An 18,271-nucleotide genomic window follows, 5' to 3' on the forward strand; every position below is an offset into this window, starting at 1 on the left:
ATTTGTACAATGGGTTATGGATAAAATAAACAAGACGAAAACAAAGCAAATAGAAAGTACTATAAACATCGCCTTGAATTTTCTATTTTGGGATTGGTTACCCAGTTTATGTTCAGCGGGAGTTGTTACAAAAACACGAGATTTATTTTAAAAGCGTTTTGAAGTATTTTGAAGTGTTATAAGGAGTAAGGGAACATGGGTTACCGCAGCCATGAGACTGCCTTAAATATAAATGGCATGCTGAAGATCATTCCACCTGGATGGAGAAGTAAAGGTATGGTCTTCAGGGTATGCAACAGGATATGCAAGGAAACTGACGAGAAGCAAGGTTAATCCCCCCCTCCCCCCCCCCCCCCCACATGTCCCGCCCAGTCTCCCCGCCGCCCCTGGGAAGCTGTATGGCACAAATCGTTCGCCAGCCATTTATACTGGTTCTGATCTTGCTATGGAATTCTGATGAAAACTGGAATTAGACAAATCAGTGACATAAAGAGGAAACGAGGAAAGGGAAGCAGAGTGGAATCATTGTTATTCCAACTTCACCCAAAAGAAATTGTTACCAATAACGAGCTCAAATGTTTTCAGTGGTTTATTATTAAAAATAAAGTTTTCCAACCAACATCTTGATAATCGTATTTACAATAATGTAACATATGAATGAAAATATATTCACAGTCACGTCAGCAGTCTTGCTCACTCAGTAATATTCAACTAAAGCAGCTTAGTAGATCCCACTCCATACATTTTAATCCCCGTTTCAAATAAAAATTATAGCTTTATACATCATAACACTATTTATATCTTTGAATTTTGGGGATTTCTGCAAGAAGCATTGCACTTCGCAGACATTGCTTTAGCTGTCACGCAACACTAACAGGAGCGTTACTCGACGGTCCAAATTATTTTGTGGCGTCTAAGAGATTGAAATTTTACAAAGGTTAATAATCACATTCCCATGTAAATGCCAAGTTTGTGAGCTAGTTAGTTATTTTAAAGTTTCCCTTGAATGGAAAACGCCAGATTTGTTTTCTAATATTTTCAAATAACATTAATTTTCATTTTTCTACTTTTTACGTCTGTTCGCCCGTATCGACTAAAGAACGAACATATCAGGCGTTCACAGAGTGGCAAACACTTACAGTGAAGTCGCGACTTTCGTTTGCCCGGTTTTCTTTAACTGAGTTAACAAAATAAGTTCCCTAATGTCAAAACGTTTCACAACTTCTCTATGCGTCAAACGTTGCGGTGGCACTGAACACTTTCGGTTCCTCTTGGATATGGTCTTGTTTAAAGGAGCACTCAGCGTATTTCTATTTCCACACCTCATGTTGATGAGCCGCTGCTTGCATCTCCAGAGGAGACCATTAAGTCACTGTTTCTTAGAAACCCTTGCTCGCTGTCCTCCTTATTATGGGCTTTTTTATGCGCAGTCAAAGTAGTCTTTTTCGATTTTGGCTGTGATTTCACTCGTTGGATTCCAGACCTCTTGCTGGCCTCGTACAGAGCATCCTCGTCAGTGGTTTCGTCACCTGACTCGGATTCAGACCCCTCGGCTGCACCTGACGCCTCGGTTGTTTCCGGTGCTTTTGTGGGAGCGGCAAGTTTTGGCAGAGGTGAAATGATGAGCGCTGCCATTTCCATTCGGCTCATGTCTAGAATTAAAGGCAATTAACATTGCTTGAGATTTTAATACTTCTTACAGTAGCTCGTCAAGCAAAATTTCTTAAACCGCGAGTAAGAAGTTAACTGTCTAAAGATATAGGCGCACATGTTGAAATGAAATGATTGTATATGTTAACCTTGGTAAAAATGTGAGAACTATTTAGGTATGGTATTATTAAACAGTTGAGACGGATTAGGTACGGTAGTACAATGGCTAAGTATTTTGCTGTATTTTCGCCTGCCCTCAGTGTGAGTCAAGATACAATAAAACGAAGAGATGTCTTCTAATCACTACCACGACATCTTTGAAACCCAAAAGCAAGTTACGTATGTGCTTATGGTTTCCATGGCGACTAAAGGACAAAATTACTAAGGTCTGTGTCCACCCTAACGGCATAACGACATAAGAAGAAAATAATGTCATTATGAAATGTCGATATGAAAATCCTAATATAACGACATGATAGCAACATAACAGACTGGCATAAAGAAAAAACTGATCTTTTCCTTAACATTTTTATACCGATGTTCACATTGCTACATAACTTATTATGTTGTTATGTCGCTAGTGCAAACAAGGCCTAACTGCACAAATATCGCGTGTTATTTGTGCACAACTCAGTGCAGGTTATGAATGTGCAGAAAAATTGATATTGGGAGTTCGGTACAAAACAGTCGTTAATTACCTGCGGTTCTTTCATTCCATTGTTGCCACAAAGGCTGTAGTTTAGCTGGGATGCGCGGAGGACACGTCAACGCGTGACATGCCTGAGTACACGGGCTGCAGACTGGTAACGAGCACTGGGCGCACGTGTTGCACGGGCTGCACGGGTCGGGCGGTACATACGGGCTTGAGGGTAAAAGATTCGGGAGTCCCATGGCAGGGGCATATCCAGCAGGAGGTGGAGCTAAAAATATCAAAGAAACAGTGCCAATATAAAACATTGCCATTACTATGTAAAGCCATAACTAAAAAAACAAAGGAATTGTGACCTCGCGCGTTCCCGCACTTGGCGCTTGTTGAATATTTTTGTTTTCTGATTGGTCAGTTGCACATGCGTTTGTTGTGATTCAGGCGAGAAGTTTGAATTTTAGCACTCACCTTGATAGGGTGCTGGGGCATAGGCGACCGGCGGAGGCGGAGGATTCACATACTGCGGGGAGGGCTGGTAACTAGCTGTTAACGCAATAGAGGAAAACCACGTCAAGGCAAAGTAAAGGTGTAAACGTGCAAAAGTATAGCTATCTTTTTCGCTAACCGTCCACTAAGACACGCTTGTAAATGCTTCGCTGCACTTTTGCCGTCTACTCGGATACGAAAGTGCTCTGTTTTCAAATGATAGCATTCTTGATGAACACGATTAGCGTTTTGCGATCGTATACCAGTTTGAATGACAGGCAAAACCGCATTATGAAAACCACATCGGCAAAATTGTGGCCTAAATCAAAACTCTTTCCACTGTTTGTTAAACTGTTTTATGCTGAGAGATATACAAGCCATATAAGAACTAAGAACTTATTTTCAATATAAAAAGGACCTTGCTACGAATCATAAAGTATATAGGTCTAAGATAATTAAAACAGGCATGGAATGGAAAATGAGAGCAAGAGTATAAGGAGGATTGTAAGGTGTAGCGACCACGCCTGGATTCAAATCGTTATCTCGTCTATTCAAAACCCAGCAAAATATAAGAACACTACTCATCTGCAATCGAGAAAACATATAAGTCTACCATAATTACGAGAGCTCTAAAACACCAATTGTCAAAAGATAATGCAATCAGAAACATTATGGCCACCAGATGTCAATTGAGGTTGTCTTCTTCTCGCAGGTCACAGTTTGAGGTAACCATTTTCGGAAGCCAGTTTGCGGGAAAAAAAGATAGAATTGTCTTGGAAGCTGCCAAGCAGTCAGTTTTTTGCTCCCGAGCAGTGATAAATTCATTATAATCTACGAGAATTTTTTCATTTCTTTTCATTTCTGTCATCTTTGAAGTCTCTTCATGGTCATAAAGTTTCAGATTTCTTGTTGGATTAACGTGTAAAGTGCATATGGTCAAGCCACCGAGAAAATATATATCTTTATCAACGATTTACAGTTAGAATTAGCAACAATTATTAATCAATTTAATCACTACGAATAAGCAACTTGTCTCTTACCTTGATTGTATCCTGGAGCGGGAGCGGCTGGGTACGGTACTAAAAAGATACGAAGAAACATCCTGTGATTAAATACGCTTCAAATGATGGCTGAGTTGATTGAAAAAACTTACAAAAGCGTGCAGACAAAAGCAAGACACCTTGAAAGATGAACTGTGGCAACTGAATAATAGGCTGAAGACCAGAAGAAGATTTCTCCACTTGTTGAGGTGGAGGAGGTGGAGGTTCAAACTTTTTGTGTGCTGTTAAACATCAACACAAAGTTTCCAAAAATGTTAGACGTATGGATGTAAATAAAAACGATCATAAAGGCGGCATTATCTAATGAAACGTGTGACTGAGAACCTTGTTCGTGTTGAGGTTTAGAATGATACTTCCAAAGATCGTACCAATGTAATGAAGGAGCTGTACGAAATTGAAAAATATACGAGAAATTATCAACTTGTCCGGACTCCCGTGCATATTTCAGCAAAAGCAATGGCCAGATGAATTTCCTAACATGACTTTGAAATACCTGCGTAAACAACGTTTAACAAAGCAAAAGAAACAAAGAATGCAAAAACGTTGATAAATAAACTCCTCATGTCGTTAGGTCGAAGCACTCCAGGATCGAATTTCCAAACTTCAGCAATTTGTTTTTACGCCAGCTTACGTGTTTTACAGAAGTGACTATTTTGCAGGTAGTCAATGACTTATCTCGATCGTGATTGGTTATTGAAAATTAAGTCATAACAGACCTTTCCAAATGACTTTATTTAGACACAGGGCGGTACATTGGAAGATTTTTCGAGCACAAAATGGCGCGAAAATACTGTCGCAAGAGTCATTTTAAACGAGGGCGCGGTCAGTGGAAAGATAGGGACTATAAACCTGCATCTAATCGAAGTTGCATTGATACCTGCAAAAGAAACTTTTTGCTTTCTCCGATCTATTCAGATTTGTTACGTTGAGCTGAACCATATCACCTACTAGCGACCATTTGTGGTGCTTGTGAGAGGTTTTAATTATAAAGTTATTAGTGGCAAATTTAAGTTTTTCACATGCAGTTCGAGTGAAATTCAGATTTAATTTGGACGTAAAGAAATTAAATGAATTTCAATAGCCCCGATGAGGAACTGTAAGGTTCGATCTCTTCTGCCCCATTTGACTTCATGCTAGAAACTCGTTACTGAGCTGCTCCATTAGCTCAGGGGAGGCGTGGTATTAACTTTCTATTTAATAGTGCGTCGAGGTCAAGAATTTGAGCCCACGCCTGATTTATAACCTGAAGTATCTCCGGAGGCATCACTTCTAGTTTAGGACTGTACAAGCCCCATATTAGGTGAATAAATGTCAAATTAGAACCTTTTAAAATCCTTATTTTACGATATTTCTTGAGCCCCACCAAACTTCCACATCTCACACCTTCAGCAACCTTACGTTGCCTCCCATCTTTATTGTCCCCAGAGCCACTCGTTTTGTCAGTCTCTGAAATTAGAACGCCGAGCACGTGACCAAAAAAGAGGGCTCTAAGGACGAGAATAGCATGGAGGTACTTGGGTCAATTTTCGCTGAGTATCTGCCGCTAGCCTCTCGAAACCCCTGATCCATTACATTCTGTGGCCAATTACGAACCCCATCTTAGTCAAATGTAATTTTCGCGATCCCAACCTAGTCACTTTGTGTTTATGCATCTACCTTATGAAGCATATTAACTAGTTCATCCTAAAATAAAGTGACACATTTGTTAAACTGAATGTAGAACGGTAGCAACTTTTTCACCCCGAATCTTCCCATTTTGAAATCTCTACTTGAAATCTCTTACACCCAAAAGTGCGACCCCATTCTAGTAACTCTGTTGAAAATGCCATCCCATTATAGTCAATCCAGTCGTGAAAATGAAGCCTCATCCAGCTTCAGGTCCCTATTAACCTGTTACTATGAAGTACCCCTCCCCCCGGGGGGGGGGGGGAGAATCGCCTTCCATCAACTTACCCGGATTATTTACGCAGTCGTAGTTCACATCCAGGTATTTGTTTGCGTCAGGGCACGCGTCTCCAAACACGCCGTTACTAGCGAGCAAATTACAGTCCTCCAAGCCATCACACTGTCTCTTCACTGTCTCATACGCTCCAGGCGTGCGACACATGCCGGAAGGCATCGGATTAGCTTCTTTCAGGCATCCCACATCACCCGTATCACCATAATCAGCGTTTAAGATTCTTATCCTCTGCTCGGGCGGGCAGGAGATTTTCTGGATCGTGTCTTTGCATATGACAGTCCTTTGAGACGGCGATGAGTAAACTCCGCTTTGACGAGCTTAAGACAGTATTGTTAAAAATGTAGTACTATCTGGCTCAAATTAACATTTATTTAAATGCTTTTTTAACTTTAATTTATTTTCCTTCATTAGATACGTGATCTGACGAATTAGACTAAAGAGCCTTGTTCTTCGTCAAATCAAACACAACCCATTAAGATTTGGCCTGTACGCGTTTTCCCGCGCGGCTGCCGGTTTTCCCGCGCTTGACAATCATTCCATGTTTTTATTGCAGTTTTGATTGGTTTAATAAGTGTGTCATTTTTGCTTGTTTTGTTTGGCCAGAGGCAATAACTTGGCTATTATGATGACATTGACTGAAACCAGGAACTTTAAAACCTGTCAAAACCCACTGAAAAAAAAGATATGATCACAGAACAACTTCTTACCATTTGCTAGATAAGATAAGGCTTTTTCCTCTTGTTGGTCTTCAGCGTATTTTGTTTGAGCTTCTTTCATTTGTTGGGTTTCATCAGGTGGTGGTGTATCATCGTCTTGCACGGTAGAATCAGTAGCTTGTTTGTCGCTATCAGCTGGTGGTGGAGTCTCGGCGTTGATGTCTTCAACATTTTCAACCTGTTCAGGCTTGCTTTGTTCTTTATCAGCATCTTCTTCTTCTTTTGGAGCTTCTTCCTCGACTTTCTGGGCCGAGTTGTCTTGCGGTGGAGCCTGGACGTCTTCCTTTGGTGGCTCGCTGACGAGCTTCTGCGAATCGCTTGCTGTCTTCTGATCCTCGCTTTCGCCTTTTACAACAGTATCGTTGTCTTTGCCCTGTGACTGGGTGACAGGCGCTTCTGAATGGCTACCAGAAGCTTCTACGTCGCTAATTGGTTGACCGCTTGCGGGTAGCTCTCCACTTGACGCAGCTAGAGCTTCTTTGACGTCATTATCAGTGATAGTCACGTCGTCATCGTCGTTAGCATCATCATCGTCATCTTCATCATCGATTTTATTATCACCTCTATCCCCGTCATCTATGACGTCATCCCCTGATCCTGCCTTGTCTTTGTCTAAGTTATCTGGCAGAATAGAGGCATAGAAGTTTAATGTTAGACCCGACACTCTCGAAACAGCGAACTGAAATCAACACTACTGTTCGTTTGTTTCACGAAAGTTTAAAAATATCAGGTTAACAGTATGGTTAAATGTATCAGGTTAACATTAGGCAGTTGTCATGGCAAAACTTTTTAAGATCAACAGTAAAGGTATCAAACGTCATAACTCAAGTTTTGTAATTTTATTTCAGCGATTGGCTCAGTCAAACTGTAATTCTGGTCAGCACATAAACTCAAAAGAGTGATTGTCAACACTGTCCGTGAAAAGAAGGAAAGTTTTTCGTTATTTACGTTGTGAGCAGTTTACTCTGACGTAGACGGTAACGTCATCCTCTGTCGTAATGTAGTCTTTTCAGTCGTGGCGGCTGAAGTGTGCTGTAAGAGAGGTGTCCTTGTCGTTGTTGTACCGCTCTGTACGCTAAACTGTCCGTCATTCCTTGAATGACTGGTACATAGTTTCTTTGATGAGTTTTCAGTTTCGGGGTTAGTCTGTTGGAGTTGTCTTCTTCAATTTCTGTTTAGTCACTGTACTGAGTATTACTTCTTTGTAGGCATTTCCTGTCAGTAGCAAAGGCGCAACGGCGACAAGACCAAGAAATCCCTCTGTAAGAACGATTAATGCCTTAGTTTAAAATGATTCTATGAATTTGTATCCTTCCTCAAGATTTTCGCTGTACCTAGATAGTGATTTTTTTTTTTTTTTGTTAAGGCAATGAGCGGGCAACAAACAGAGTTGACCTGGACCTCATTAAAACCCCTATTTTGATTCGTTCTGCTTGTTAAACTGCATCTCTTTTGTTCCTAGGGGTAAGGGCATCTGGCTTAATACAAAGAACTTTGTAAACGGTGCAAGTTGCCCCCTAAACACTGATAGCCTAACTTTATGTCATGAACTTTCGCATTTTGTATGTAAACCGAGTTTCTTGGTCTAATCGTGCCGCGTATTCACCACTTACCTTCCCGTAATAAACCAGCGAAGTACAAAGCTGATTTGTAAATATCAAGAGCTTGTTTCCTTGTCAAGTTCATCGGTAGACCAGGCAATGGAAACGAGGGAGGCTTAATGCGGTCATTGTGCGTGCCAGCTAACATGAAGGCCACATTAGAAGTATCACCATTTAAATCTTCATCGTTGTCACCACTTCCACTGACACTAAATTCCTTTGATTTTTGAATGTCAGCGGTAGTATCATCAGGTTCATCAGATATGACGTCAGAATCGTCAAGTCCAGACCCCGAGCCAGAGCTTGGAATATTATCCGCCGGAAGGGACTGGATCCTAGGAGATGTGCTCTTTCTGGCAGGTTTCTCTGGGAGTTTCCTTTGTATAGTTGATGGCATTGGCAATAACGTGTCGTCATGTTTATTGTAAATGTGATTTTCACTTTCTTTCATTGTCATTGGCACGGACCAATTCTTATCCAGAAGTATTGGAACTCGATCACGAGGTTCTTTGTATTGTTGCGATATTCCCGGATAACTAACTTGGTAACCAGGGCCTGCTGAGTAACCGCGCCTCCACTGCTGTTGCTGATAGCTTGGGTATCCTGAATAGCTAGAATACTGTTGGTAGTTAGGTCCCTTGTGACCCATCGGTTGCTGATAATTTTGATAGCTTTGGGCATATTGGTTAAGTGGAATGAATCCTGTCCTTCTAGGCTCGGCCGATAGGGACGAAATGGTTCCATAAGCATTGATATTTTTTTGACTGTAGTGGTTGGATACCGGCAGATTTTGGCGGTAAATTGTATCTTTCCTATCATAAGTCAATGGCTGCCTGTAAATATTCGTGTAGAAGCCACTCCGGTCTTCATGAGAGGTAGGACCGTCGTTTAAAGAAGTGGGGAACATTGACGCACCAGTCTGTTCCCTGTTTGTCAAAAAATTAGAAGCTGGCTTCGTGACGTTCGGAAAAGTTGCCGCCTGTCGGATTCCCACCGAAAAATTTCCGGTCAGTTGGTTTCCAGCCGCTGGGTTTCTGGCGGGAAAATTTCCGGTCAGTTGGTTTCCAGCCGATAGATTTCTGACGGGAAAATTTCCCACCTGATTTCCGCCCGGTGATCTTCCCGCCATTTGGTTTGCTGCTGATGGGTTTCCCGCCAATAAGTTTCCCCTATAACCAATCGCCGTAGGAACATATGATCTTCGACTATTTTGACCGTTTATTTGATGCTTTTGTGTGGCGCCTCTCAACTCTGCCGTATTGTTCACATTGGTTGTGTTTTGTGCCACTGAACTTTGATTCATCGTGTTGCCAAGGGTTGTCACAGAGAGAAATGATCTTCGAATGTTTTGATTATTATCTCCTGTATTTACTTGACTCAAATTCCGTAGCTTTTGAGCTATCAGGTCGAATATACTTTGATATTTGTCAATATTTTTGTCTGCGAAGAAATCAAACACTTTCAGACATGTAGTCTTTTAACGTTAAACACGCGTTCAACAATATAAAGCCAGTCTGGTCGATAGTGTAACAGCTTTCTTGGAGCTTGTATATATTAACAACAGAGACAAATATTAAAGTGAAGAATGGTATATTAAACGATAAGATTGCTGTAAAACACTTCGGACTGCGAAACACCACAGCTCTTTCAGTGGTGAGCTTAAAGTATTACTTTTCGCTACTGACTATCGTGTGTCATTGAAAGTGTTTGTTTGGAGAATTTGCCAGTACATCAAGACAATACACTTTATAGTTGATCGTTTCGCTTCTTGTCACCTGTCTGAAATATGATTGACCTTACAAGAGGAAGTAACGCCTGGGTTTTACTAGCAAAGCAGACACAAGCAGAATGCAAGCGCAGCGTGAGTGCAAATGCCCGCGCTGGCGCTCGTTTTCATTTTCCACATACCGATCATGCTACGCTTATTATTGCGTTTAGATGTTTGGTCAAACAACCAACGAATAAAGACAAACAACTTTCACCGTTAAATTTGTCTGGGAAAGAGAGAAAGAGGAAAGATTACTTGTTGATTTTTAAAATTCGTGAAAAATTTTGTCCAGGATTGTCTTAAAACTGGTTACAATGCGAAAATAGCTAACCCCATAAGAGAAGCTATATCAGAGTGCAGGTATGTGATAAACGTGCAAATACAAGCACATGACCTACTATGAAATGTTCTTACCTCCTTCTATTGGCATGGAAGAGGACGGTCGAATTTGAAAAACCAAAATACAAAATCCTAGGAAAACACTGAGCGTCGCAAGAAATCTGAAACTATACATGGCAGGGCAGTGTTTCTGTTCGGCGCGCTACAAGATGAGATTATGCTGTCAAACCTACAAGCAAATGAGAATTATCGTGTTAAGTGCCAACGGGTAGAGAAAAAACAACTAACATAACACCAAAACAACTCAGTTTTCTAACCCAACCTGGAAAAGGAAGAACTAATTTTGCAGCTAATACCTCTGGTGCTGTCAGGGAATGTCTTGAAATAAAGCTCAGGATATCACAAATTTCCAGGAGTAACGAAACAAAATGTTCAATCAAGTATTCAACAGTTGAAATGACTGCGATCATTGAAGCGTGTGCTTTAGGGTGTAAGAACTGGTACGCCTCTAAACTAGAAAGTCAGCGCAGCATTTGAACGTTTTAAACCTCAAATCGACAGCATAAAAAACTTCAAAGCACCAGACTTACCTTAAATGGCTTCTTGATTCCAAATTTTGCTAAAAAGGATTATTTTCAGCTACAGCATTTTATTTTCGAAAAAGCCTAACAATCACCAGAACGCTTGAAAGCACCAGAGAAAATAACTGAAGTAATCTTGACTGGTGCCGTAGGCACGAACACAAAACAGTGACATAATAGTGGAATTATTCCAGTTATTACTCGCCTCATGATTGGCTAAAATCAGCAAGGGTGAAAAACACACCGATACCTTTATTTTGGCCTACACAGACTGCTATATTTTCGCTTGACTTCTCCTATGAACAACACTGACGATTTAGCCAGCCAACAAGGAAAAGATTAAGTTTCCAAAGTCTCTCAAGCATTAGCAAAATTGTTCAAAATATTTTACGCAACACCGGTAAATATCGGTATTTTCGCACGCACTGATTGGCAGATCAAACTCGGGGCGTACAAGTCGAGGGAGTCAAAACTGATGTCAACATACAACGGCACTTAAATTAAATTTGTAATCTTACAATTTGAATTGATTTTGAAAAAAAGAAACACGGCTCTCACTGAAGACTGCAAGCAATAAAAACACACACTTATAATATCGCAGCACTTTAAACTCTGATGATCTTTTTTCTTTAAAAAAAAACTTAAAATTCTTTTAATGTGGTGGAAGTAACCATGGGCTTTGATCCGTTGAACAAGATTTTTGAACTGTACAAAAATGCTATACTTTAAATTAATCTTAGATCTTCAACTTGCCTGTGTAGCTGATGGGATATCGCGCGTGAGTGCTTTTGCTTTGGCGGCGGAGTCGCACACACTAGGGGTGAGTCCGTGGGGAAATTTTCGCGAGCGTCAAAGTCGCGGGGAAAAATTCAACTCTCAATTTGACTACTCACCATTCCCTTCGCGGCTCAGCCTTTTTATTAATCTGAATCTAACTTTATAATCGTAAAGGGCGCTAATCCCATCCCAATGCGCTTCTACGCCAAATAATAGCTAAAAATTAATTAGCGACTGTTACACATTATTATTGATTTCTGGTTTAAAGGTGTCTTGTCTAACAGTTGTATTTGACAGTCCTACTTTTGACGACAGTTTGGAGGCGTCAAAACGTAAACATCTCTTCTTCCTTGTTCGGTTAATTAAACACAAATATTTCTGACTGAGTCTAAATAGACCCGCTAACCCTTTTGACAAGCGAAAAGTTGTCATTCTTAACAATCAACTTGTAATTAAAGGAGCGAAGTTAAGAGGGTAATTCCGCATTCAATACAACATAAAATAACATATGTTTACACGGTTGGCGTTAACAAAACAAATGAGGGAAAGTTTTCTTCAAGAGGAGCACGTAATTGCTAATTAAACTTTTAGTGTTCAAAGTTCTCGTTGAATGAGCTATGTTAGAGTTAAAATGAAACAAAATCATAGAGCCAATAAATTTAGTAGTTTATTATCTTTGAACTGGTTTTAGAAAATGCAGGCAGAGAAAGTTAAGGAAAAAGTTAGAACAGTAAAGTAAATAATGTTTTACGCTGAAATTTCAGTTGACGGTAGCTTTACTGGGAACACAGATGAATTGAAATTATATACTCTGCAGTATTGAGTTTTACTACTCTCTGATATGTTAGTGTTTTATCATACATGTTACAGCAAAAGGCGGTGAGGTTTTTGTTGGCTTGGTTTTCTCAGAAAAAGAGAACTGACCCCTAATTAACTCACTGTTTGTTGACTCTGTGGGAAGCATGAACAGGCTAGGAAGTTTCTGTCAATCATTTGCACGATCTTATCACAAGGGATGCTCAAATGTGTTCCCTTCAGACACCTACGTTAATACAGCACACAACTGCAACCGGGACATTATTGAGTGAAAAAGAAAAACTACTCTGAAGAAAAAGCCTCTAGGAATTAAAGTAATAATAATGATAAAATAAATTTTATTTTGAGAACATAAATGAGGAGCGGTCGCTGTTCATCACTCTTCAAGCGAAAAGCAGAAAAAGCGAGCGGGGAAGTATGGTCGAGCGAAATTTGAGGGCGCCACCAGTATAAAACCAATCATACTTAGTGGGCCATGAAATGTCAAAAAGATCATGAAGCAGAACCACAAAAAAAAAAAGAAACCACAAAGAAATTTTAACTATGAACAAGGCCAAGCTAAGCGCTAACAAAAATTTGAAAAAAGTCATCTTTTGATCGGCGTTTGTTAGACATGTATGGTTACCGAAACAACAACAAACTTATTTCACGTCTCATTTTTGGTTTTACAACTTTGAACAACTGTGCCAGTGAGTTTATCTGTAGTATAACACTAGACCCTCGTGCAACTGTGATTCAGTGCAACACGCATAAATTGAATATCTATATAGCGGCGATTCTGAAAGAAAACAACACGTGTAAATAAAATTCATCTTTGAGGAAGTATTTCAAAGCAGGAAGAAATACACTAATCAGATTCAGCTTTGTTTTCGTGAAATGGTTTCACGAACTATTTTTTCGGAAATTTCATTGAAGCAAAATGATCGGATTGAGACAAGATACCAATATTGGGCAGATTAATACCATGACTGTAACATCGACTGATCAGTAAAAGTGATTGTGATAACTAATTAAAATCTGCATCTTGGAAAGTATTGGAAGCTGTTGCCAGCCACCTTAAACTAGGACAAGGAGCAATCTCTGATAGGGAATCAGGATGATTTTATTGAGCTCGAGAGATATAAGAATTCTAACGTTCAACCAGTGTTCTCAGATCACTAACTTGTCTTAATGGAAAATTTGATGCGCGACCAGTTAATAACAGGAAGAAGGAAAGCTTAAGAATGTTAATAATCATACTTCAGGCAGAGCTGAAAAAAGACCAGCTGTCGCTGCTTCATTTGGCGCAGCGGTGACATTTTAGGACAATGTCAGCATCCACTTTACGTCTATTTTCAAATATATAAAGTGAAAAGCAATTTTTGGCACTAGCTGTTAAGTCACTTTACATTGGCACGCTACCCATGAAATAAGAAATCCTAATTATTGTCGCAAATAGACAGCGGATCTCCCTGTCATCAAGCACGTCGTGAACTTGCCAAGTCTTAAAGAACAGGGTGGCACTAAATTTTGCGGGTTCTTCTATTTCTGGTTTTTTTCCACGATCCGCAAAAAAAGGTCCCGCGGAAAAAAGAAATCCCGCAAAATTTTTTCCACGGGCTAAATTATGCACACACTGAGTAAAATCTTGTTGCTGCCATCAGCCACTCAAAAGCACGATGTAACTGTAATAGAATGACACAGATTATTGTGTTTTACACTCGTCAATTCAGCATGCAGTTTAATTGAAAATCGCGAAAATGTTTCAATTTCGATTATATGGTTTCTGCGGAATAAAATTTCTGTGGACTCAATAAACGTAGAAACGCGACTTCCCGAAAATCGCAAAAATTATATAACCAGCAAGAAAATCTACTCTTCTACAATCGCAAAACTTAGTTCCCGCTAAACACAAAAAATTGTCGATCCGCAAAAAATTTTGTGCCACACGGTATTTATTTTCGCGAGAATGACAACATCAAGTCAAGATGACTTACGTAAATATCGCCTACATAAAAACACGCACCAATGTAAAATCTTCCATCGTACCTGAAGAAGGCTGGTTTGGCCAGCCGAAATATAGTACACCCTCAAAAAATCATTCTACGTTGTGTCGGTTTTTGCTTTTGTATTCTTCATCAAGTCAAACAATTATCCCGAGTACGGCAGCACTTAAATAGAGTGATAACACTAAGATAACAAACCAGAAGAAAACGAAAGAGCGGAAGAAACTGAACGGCAATGTCGGAAAACTTGAAAACAACGATGAATGGAACACTGCCATCGAGCTGCTCCAACAATCCTACAGCAGAAAAAATCGGAATAACCGTCGCTTACTGCCTGATTTTTCTTGTTTCGCTGGCTGGGAACACCGTCATCGGAATAATTGTCTACGAGACGAAAACCATGAGAAGACCCATCAACTTCCTAATCGTAAACATGGCCATGTCCGATCTGCTGTTTCCGATTTTCTTGGTTCCTCGGGAAATTCAACGGCTCTGCATAAACTCCTCGCTGATCGGTGGTCCTCTTGGCCAGGCCTTATGCAAGCTGACTTACTACTTACCATATGTCTCCACTGGTGTGTCTATTCAGAGCCTGGTTCTGATAGCAGTGGATCGATTTGGAGCTGTGGTATATCCCCTCCGTTCCCCACTCATCAGTTCAAGGCTGTGCCCGTTCTTCATTCTCGCCACTTGGATCGTCGCGATGGCTGCTGCCTCCCCATATCTCTTCGCCTACAAACTTGTTGAATATCCAGAAGGACTGGTTTGTCTCTTGCGGTGGAAAGAAGCCTTTGGAAAGTCCTCATCCTTGAAGAATTACTTCGGGCCAGTTATTGTAGCCTTCGTCTTTATCCCCTTTGTTGTGATAGCCATACTTTACATTATCATCTATACAAAGCTCAAGTCACAAAAGAATCCAGGTGATCACTCGGCCAACGCTGAACAAAAACGTCAGCAAAGGGAGCAAAATGTGTTAAAGATGACCATTGCTATTGTGTTAGGGTTTGCAGTATGCTGGCTGCCCTTCGGTATCAGATGGTTTTTCATCTTCTTTGCATCGGACATATGGTCTTGTGGCTTTCTACACTTTTTTTTTGTTGCCGTTTTAATGGCTCGCGCAAATTGTGCCATAAATCCTTGCATCTGTCTTATTTTCAGTAGAAATTATCGTGAAGGACTTAAGACTCTCTTAAGATTACGGTGTTCCTTTAAGGTCGGAACATACGAGGGGACTAGCCCCTGTAACTAGTCCTTGACGGATTGTCCTCCTAAAAGTGGCATATTATGCTACTAGCATAATAAGACTCTCTTTAGAAATAAGACTATCTTTAGAAAAAAGATTTTTAAGCAGCGCAGGAATTGATGATACTCGGTTAACCCTTAGTCATTCTTCAGTCGACCTGAAACGTTTAAAAACGTTAATTTAACTTAAAACTGCTTTGTATTTCATTCAATGTACACTATATCTTAAAGAACGGTTTTAAAGCATCCTTTTTAGCTGTTCTGTAAACTCCATTTCAAGTGTAATTTTTCGGTTTAAATTCATGACAAATTTGTTCGCTGTCTTGTAAACGGTGTAAACAATATTTATTTCAACGCTGCTATTTAATATATGGACGCTTGATAAACTTCATAAAACGGTTGTTTATGTATGTCTTCATTTGTAGATATTTGAAGCTATCTCGTGTACAAATTTCTTTATTAGGGAGAAATAAAGTGCGTGAAAACATCACTACAGTATCGATTAGTGAAGTCCGATTTTTTTCCACAGCCATTCTATGTAAACCTCTCTTTCTCTCCTGTTTTTTATCGCCACTGTTCTCTTTCTTCGACTGGACATTATTTTGATAAACTGCATTGGTACAACAACCTTTATTCATCTTACAACAAACCGTTCATGTTCAACAAGCCAAGTCTGAAACTAATTCTCAAGACAATCAGCCTTACAGCCACATGTAATCGCTTACATACTACATTACTAGTCCCTTTCCTGCGATGATAAACCTGCAAATTTGAGAAAACATCCTGGATTTGCCCTGGGATGAGCTCATCATATGTTTGTGTGTCAAATATTTCTGAAACAGTCCCGCTGGTTATTGTTTTTGTTTTGTTGGCAGGCCTCTAAGATGCAAATTACGAATCACTTGTTGTCTTTTCATTTTGAAATTTCTCTTTCTACTCGGAGGTTTTACTTTAGTAGATTTTTGCAGAGTTGGAAACTGATACTATTCCATGTCAAGACAATCAGTCTTACAAGTATATATGTAGTTACAAGGGACATGCAATCGTTTATTTGCTGGGAGACTATAAACTTGCATGTCTAAGACTTAACCTCCTGGTTTTGCCCTCTGCTGGGCTCATTAGAAACCTGCTGGTTCCAGTTGTTTATGGAGCAGTCTTACTAGTCATTGCTTTTGTTTTATAACACTGGACTCTGAAAAGCAAATTGCGAGTTTTTGTCTTCTGAATTTTATTTTGAAATTATTCTCTCTATTTCCCGCCATATGGATGTTTTACATCGTAGTTTAATATTTTTCCATGTCATGTATTAATCAGGCGTTTGTTGATTGAGTGAGAAGCCTGAACAGGAAGCTTCTGTCAATGACTCGCACGTTCAGTAACAGATGTTTTCCGTTCAGGCACGAACTTCTTACTTCATGCGATTTTCACCATGCTGACAATGACAGCAATTATCAATCACACAGTCGACCCTAAGAGCAAGCAGTCTTGAAAAACACCAATTTTTGGTGGACGGTTATCATCCGCGCCTCTTTGCCACAAGCTGCACGCAAAATAACTTGGGACTTCTCAACTTTATAATCGTAAAGGGCGCTAATCCCATCCCAATGCGCTTCTACGCCAAATAATAGCTAAAAATTAATTAGCGACTGTTACACATTATTATTGATTTCTGGTTTAAAGGTGTCTTGTCTAACAGTTGTATTTGACAGTCCTACTTTTGACGACAGTTTGGAGGCGTCAAAACGTAAACATCTCTTCTTCCTTGTTCGGTTAATTAAACACAAATATTTCTGACTGAGTCTAAATAGACCCGCTAACCCTTTTGACAAGCGAAAAGTTGTCATTCTTAACAATCAACTTGTAATTAAAGGAGCGAAGTTAAGAGGGTAATTCCGCATTCAATACAACATAAAATAACATATGTTTACACGGTTGGCGTTAACAAAACAAATGAGGGAAAGTTTTCTTCAAGAGGAGCACGTAATTGCTAATTAAACTTTTAGTGTTCAAAGTTCTCGTTGAATGAGCTATGTTAGAGTTAAAATGAAACAAAATCATAGAGCCAATAAATTTAGTAGTTTATTATCTTTGAACTGGTTTTAGAAAATGCAGGCAGAGAAAGTTAAGGAAAAAGTTAGAACAGTAAAGTAAATAATGTTTTACGCTGAAATTTCAGTTGACGGTAGCTTTACTGGGAACACAGATGAATTGAAATTATATACTCTGCAGTATTGAGTTTTACTACTCTCTGATATGTTAGTGTTTTATCATACATGTTACAGCAAAAGGCGGTGAGGTTTTTGTTGGCCTGGTTTTCTCAGAAAAAGAGAACTGACGCCTAATTAACTCACTGTTTGTTGACTCTGTGGGAAGCATGAACAGGCTAGGAAGCTTCTGTCAATCATTTGCACGATCTTATCACATGGGATGCTCAAATGTGTTTCCTTCAGACACCTACGTTAATACAGCACACAACTGCAACCGGGACATTATTGAGTGAAAAAGAAAAGCTACTCTGAAGAAAAAGCCTCTAGGAATTAAAGTAATAATAATAATAAAATAAATTTTATTTTGAGAACATAAATGAGGAGCGGTCGCTGTTCATCACTCTTCAAGCGAAAAGCAGAAAAAGCGAGCGGGGAA

General features: G+C 39.7%; 2 protein-coding genes across 2 annotated transcripts; one reads left to right on the forward strand and one right to left on the reverse strand.

The window, feature by feature from the left end:
* Window positions 1-574: 574 nt before the first annotated feature.
* LOC110050060 (uncharacterized) lies at window positions 575-11,225 on the reverse strand. Its single transcript, XM_089285510.1, has 9 exons — window positions 10,818-11,225; window positions 10,303-10,456; window positions 8,133-9,560; window positions 6,511-7,140; window positions 5,797-6,120; window positions 3,823-3,861; window positions 2,765-2,839; window positions 2,349-2,570; window positions 575-1,652 (listed from the first exon to the last, which is right to left on the reverse strand). The coding sequence occupies exons 2-9, from the start codon at window positions 10,400-10,402 to the stop codon at window positions 1,324-1,326; spliced, it is 3,147 nt and encodes a 1,048-aa protein (XP_089141636.1). The 5' UTR covers window positions 10,403-10,456; window positions 10,818-11,225; the 3' UTR covers window positions 575-1,323.
* Window positions 11,226-14,246: 3,021 nt separating this feature from the next.
* Window positions 14,247-16,118, forward strand: LOC149115976 (QRFP-like peptide receptor). The gene has a single exon (XM_089285511.1). The coding sequence runs from the start codon at window positions 14,622-14,624 to the stop codon at window positions 15,633-15,635; it is 1,014 nt and encodes a 337-aa protein (XP_089141637.1). The 5' UTR covers window positions 14,247-14,621; the 3' UTR covers window positions 15,636-16,118.
* Window positions 16,119-18,271: the final 2,153 nt, after the last annotated feature.

This window comes from Orbicella faveolata, unplaced genomic scaffold (genome assembly GCF_042242905.1).
Source record: "Orbicella faveolata isolate gen_17 unplaced genomic scaffold, um_ofav_v1 contig_13, whole genome shotgun sequence".
In the NCBI taxonomy this organism is placed as follows: domain Eukaryota; kingdom Metazoa; phylum Cnidaria; class Anthozoa; order Scleractinia; family Merulinidae; genus Orbicella; species Orbicella faveolata.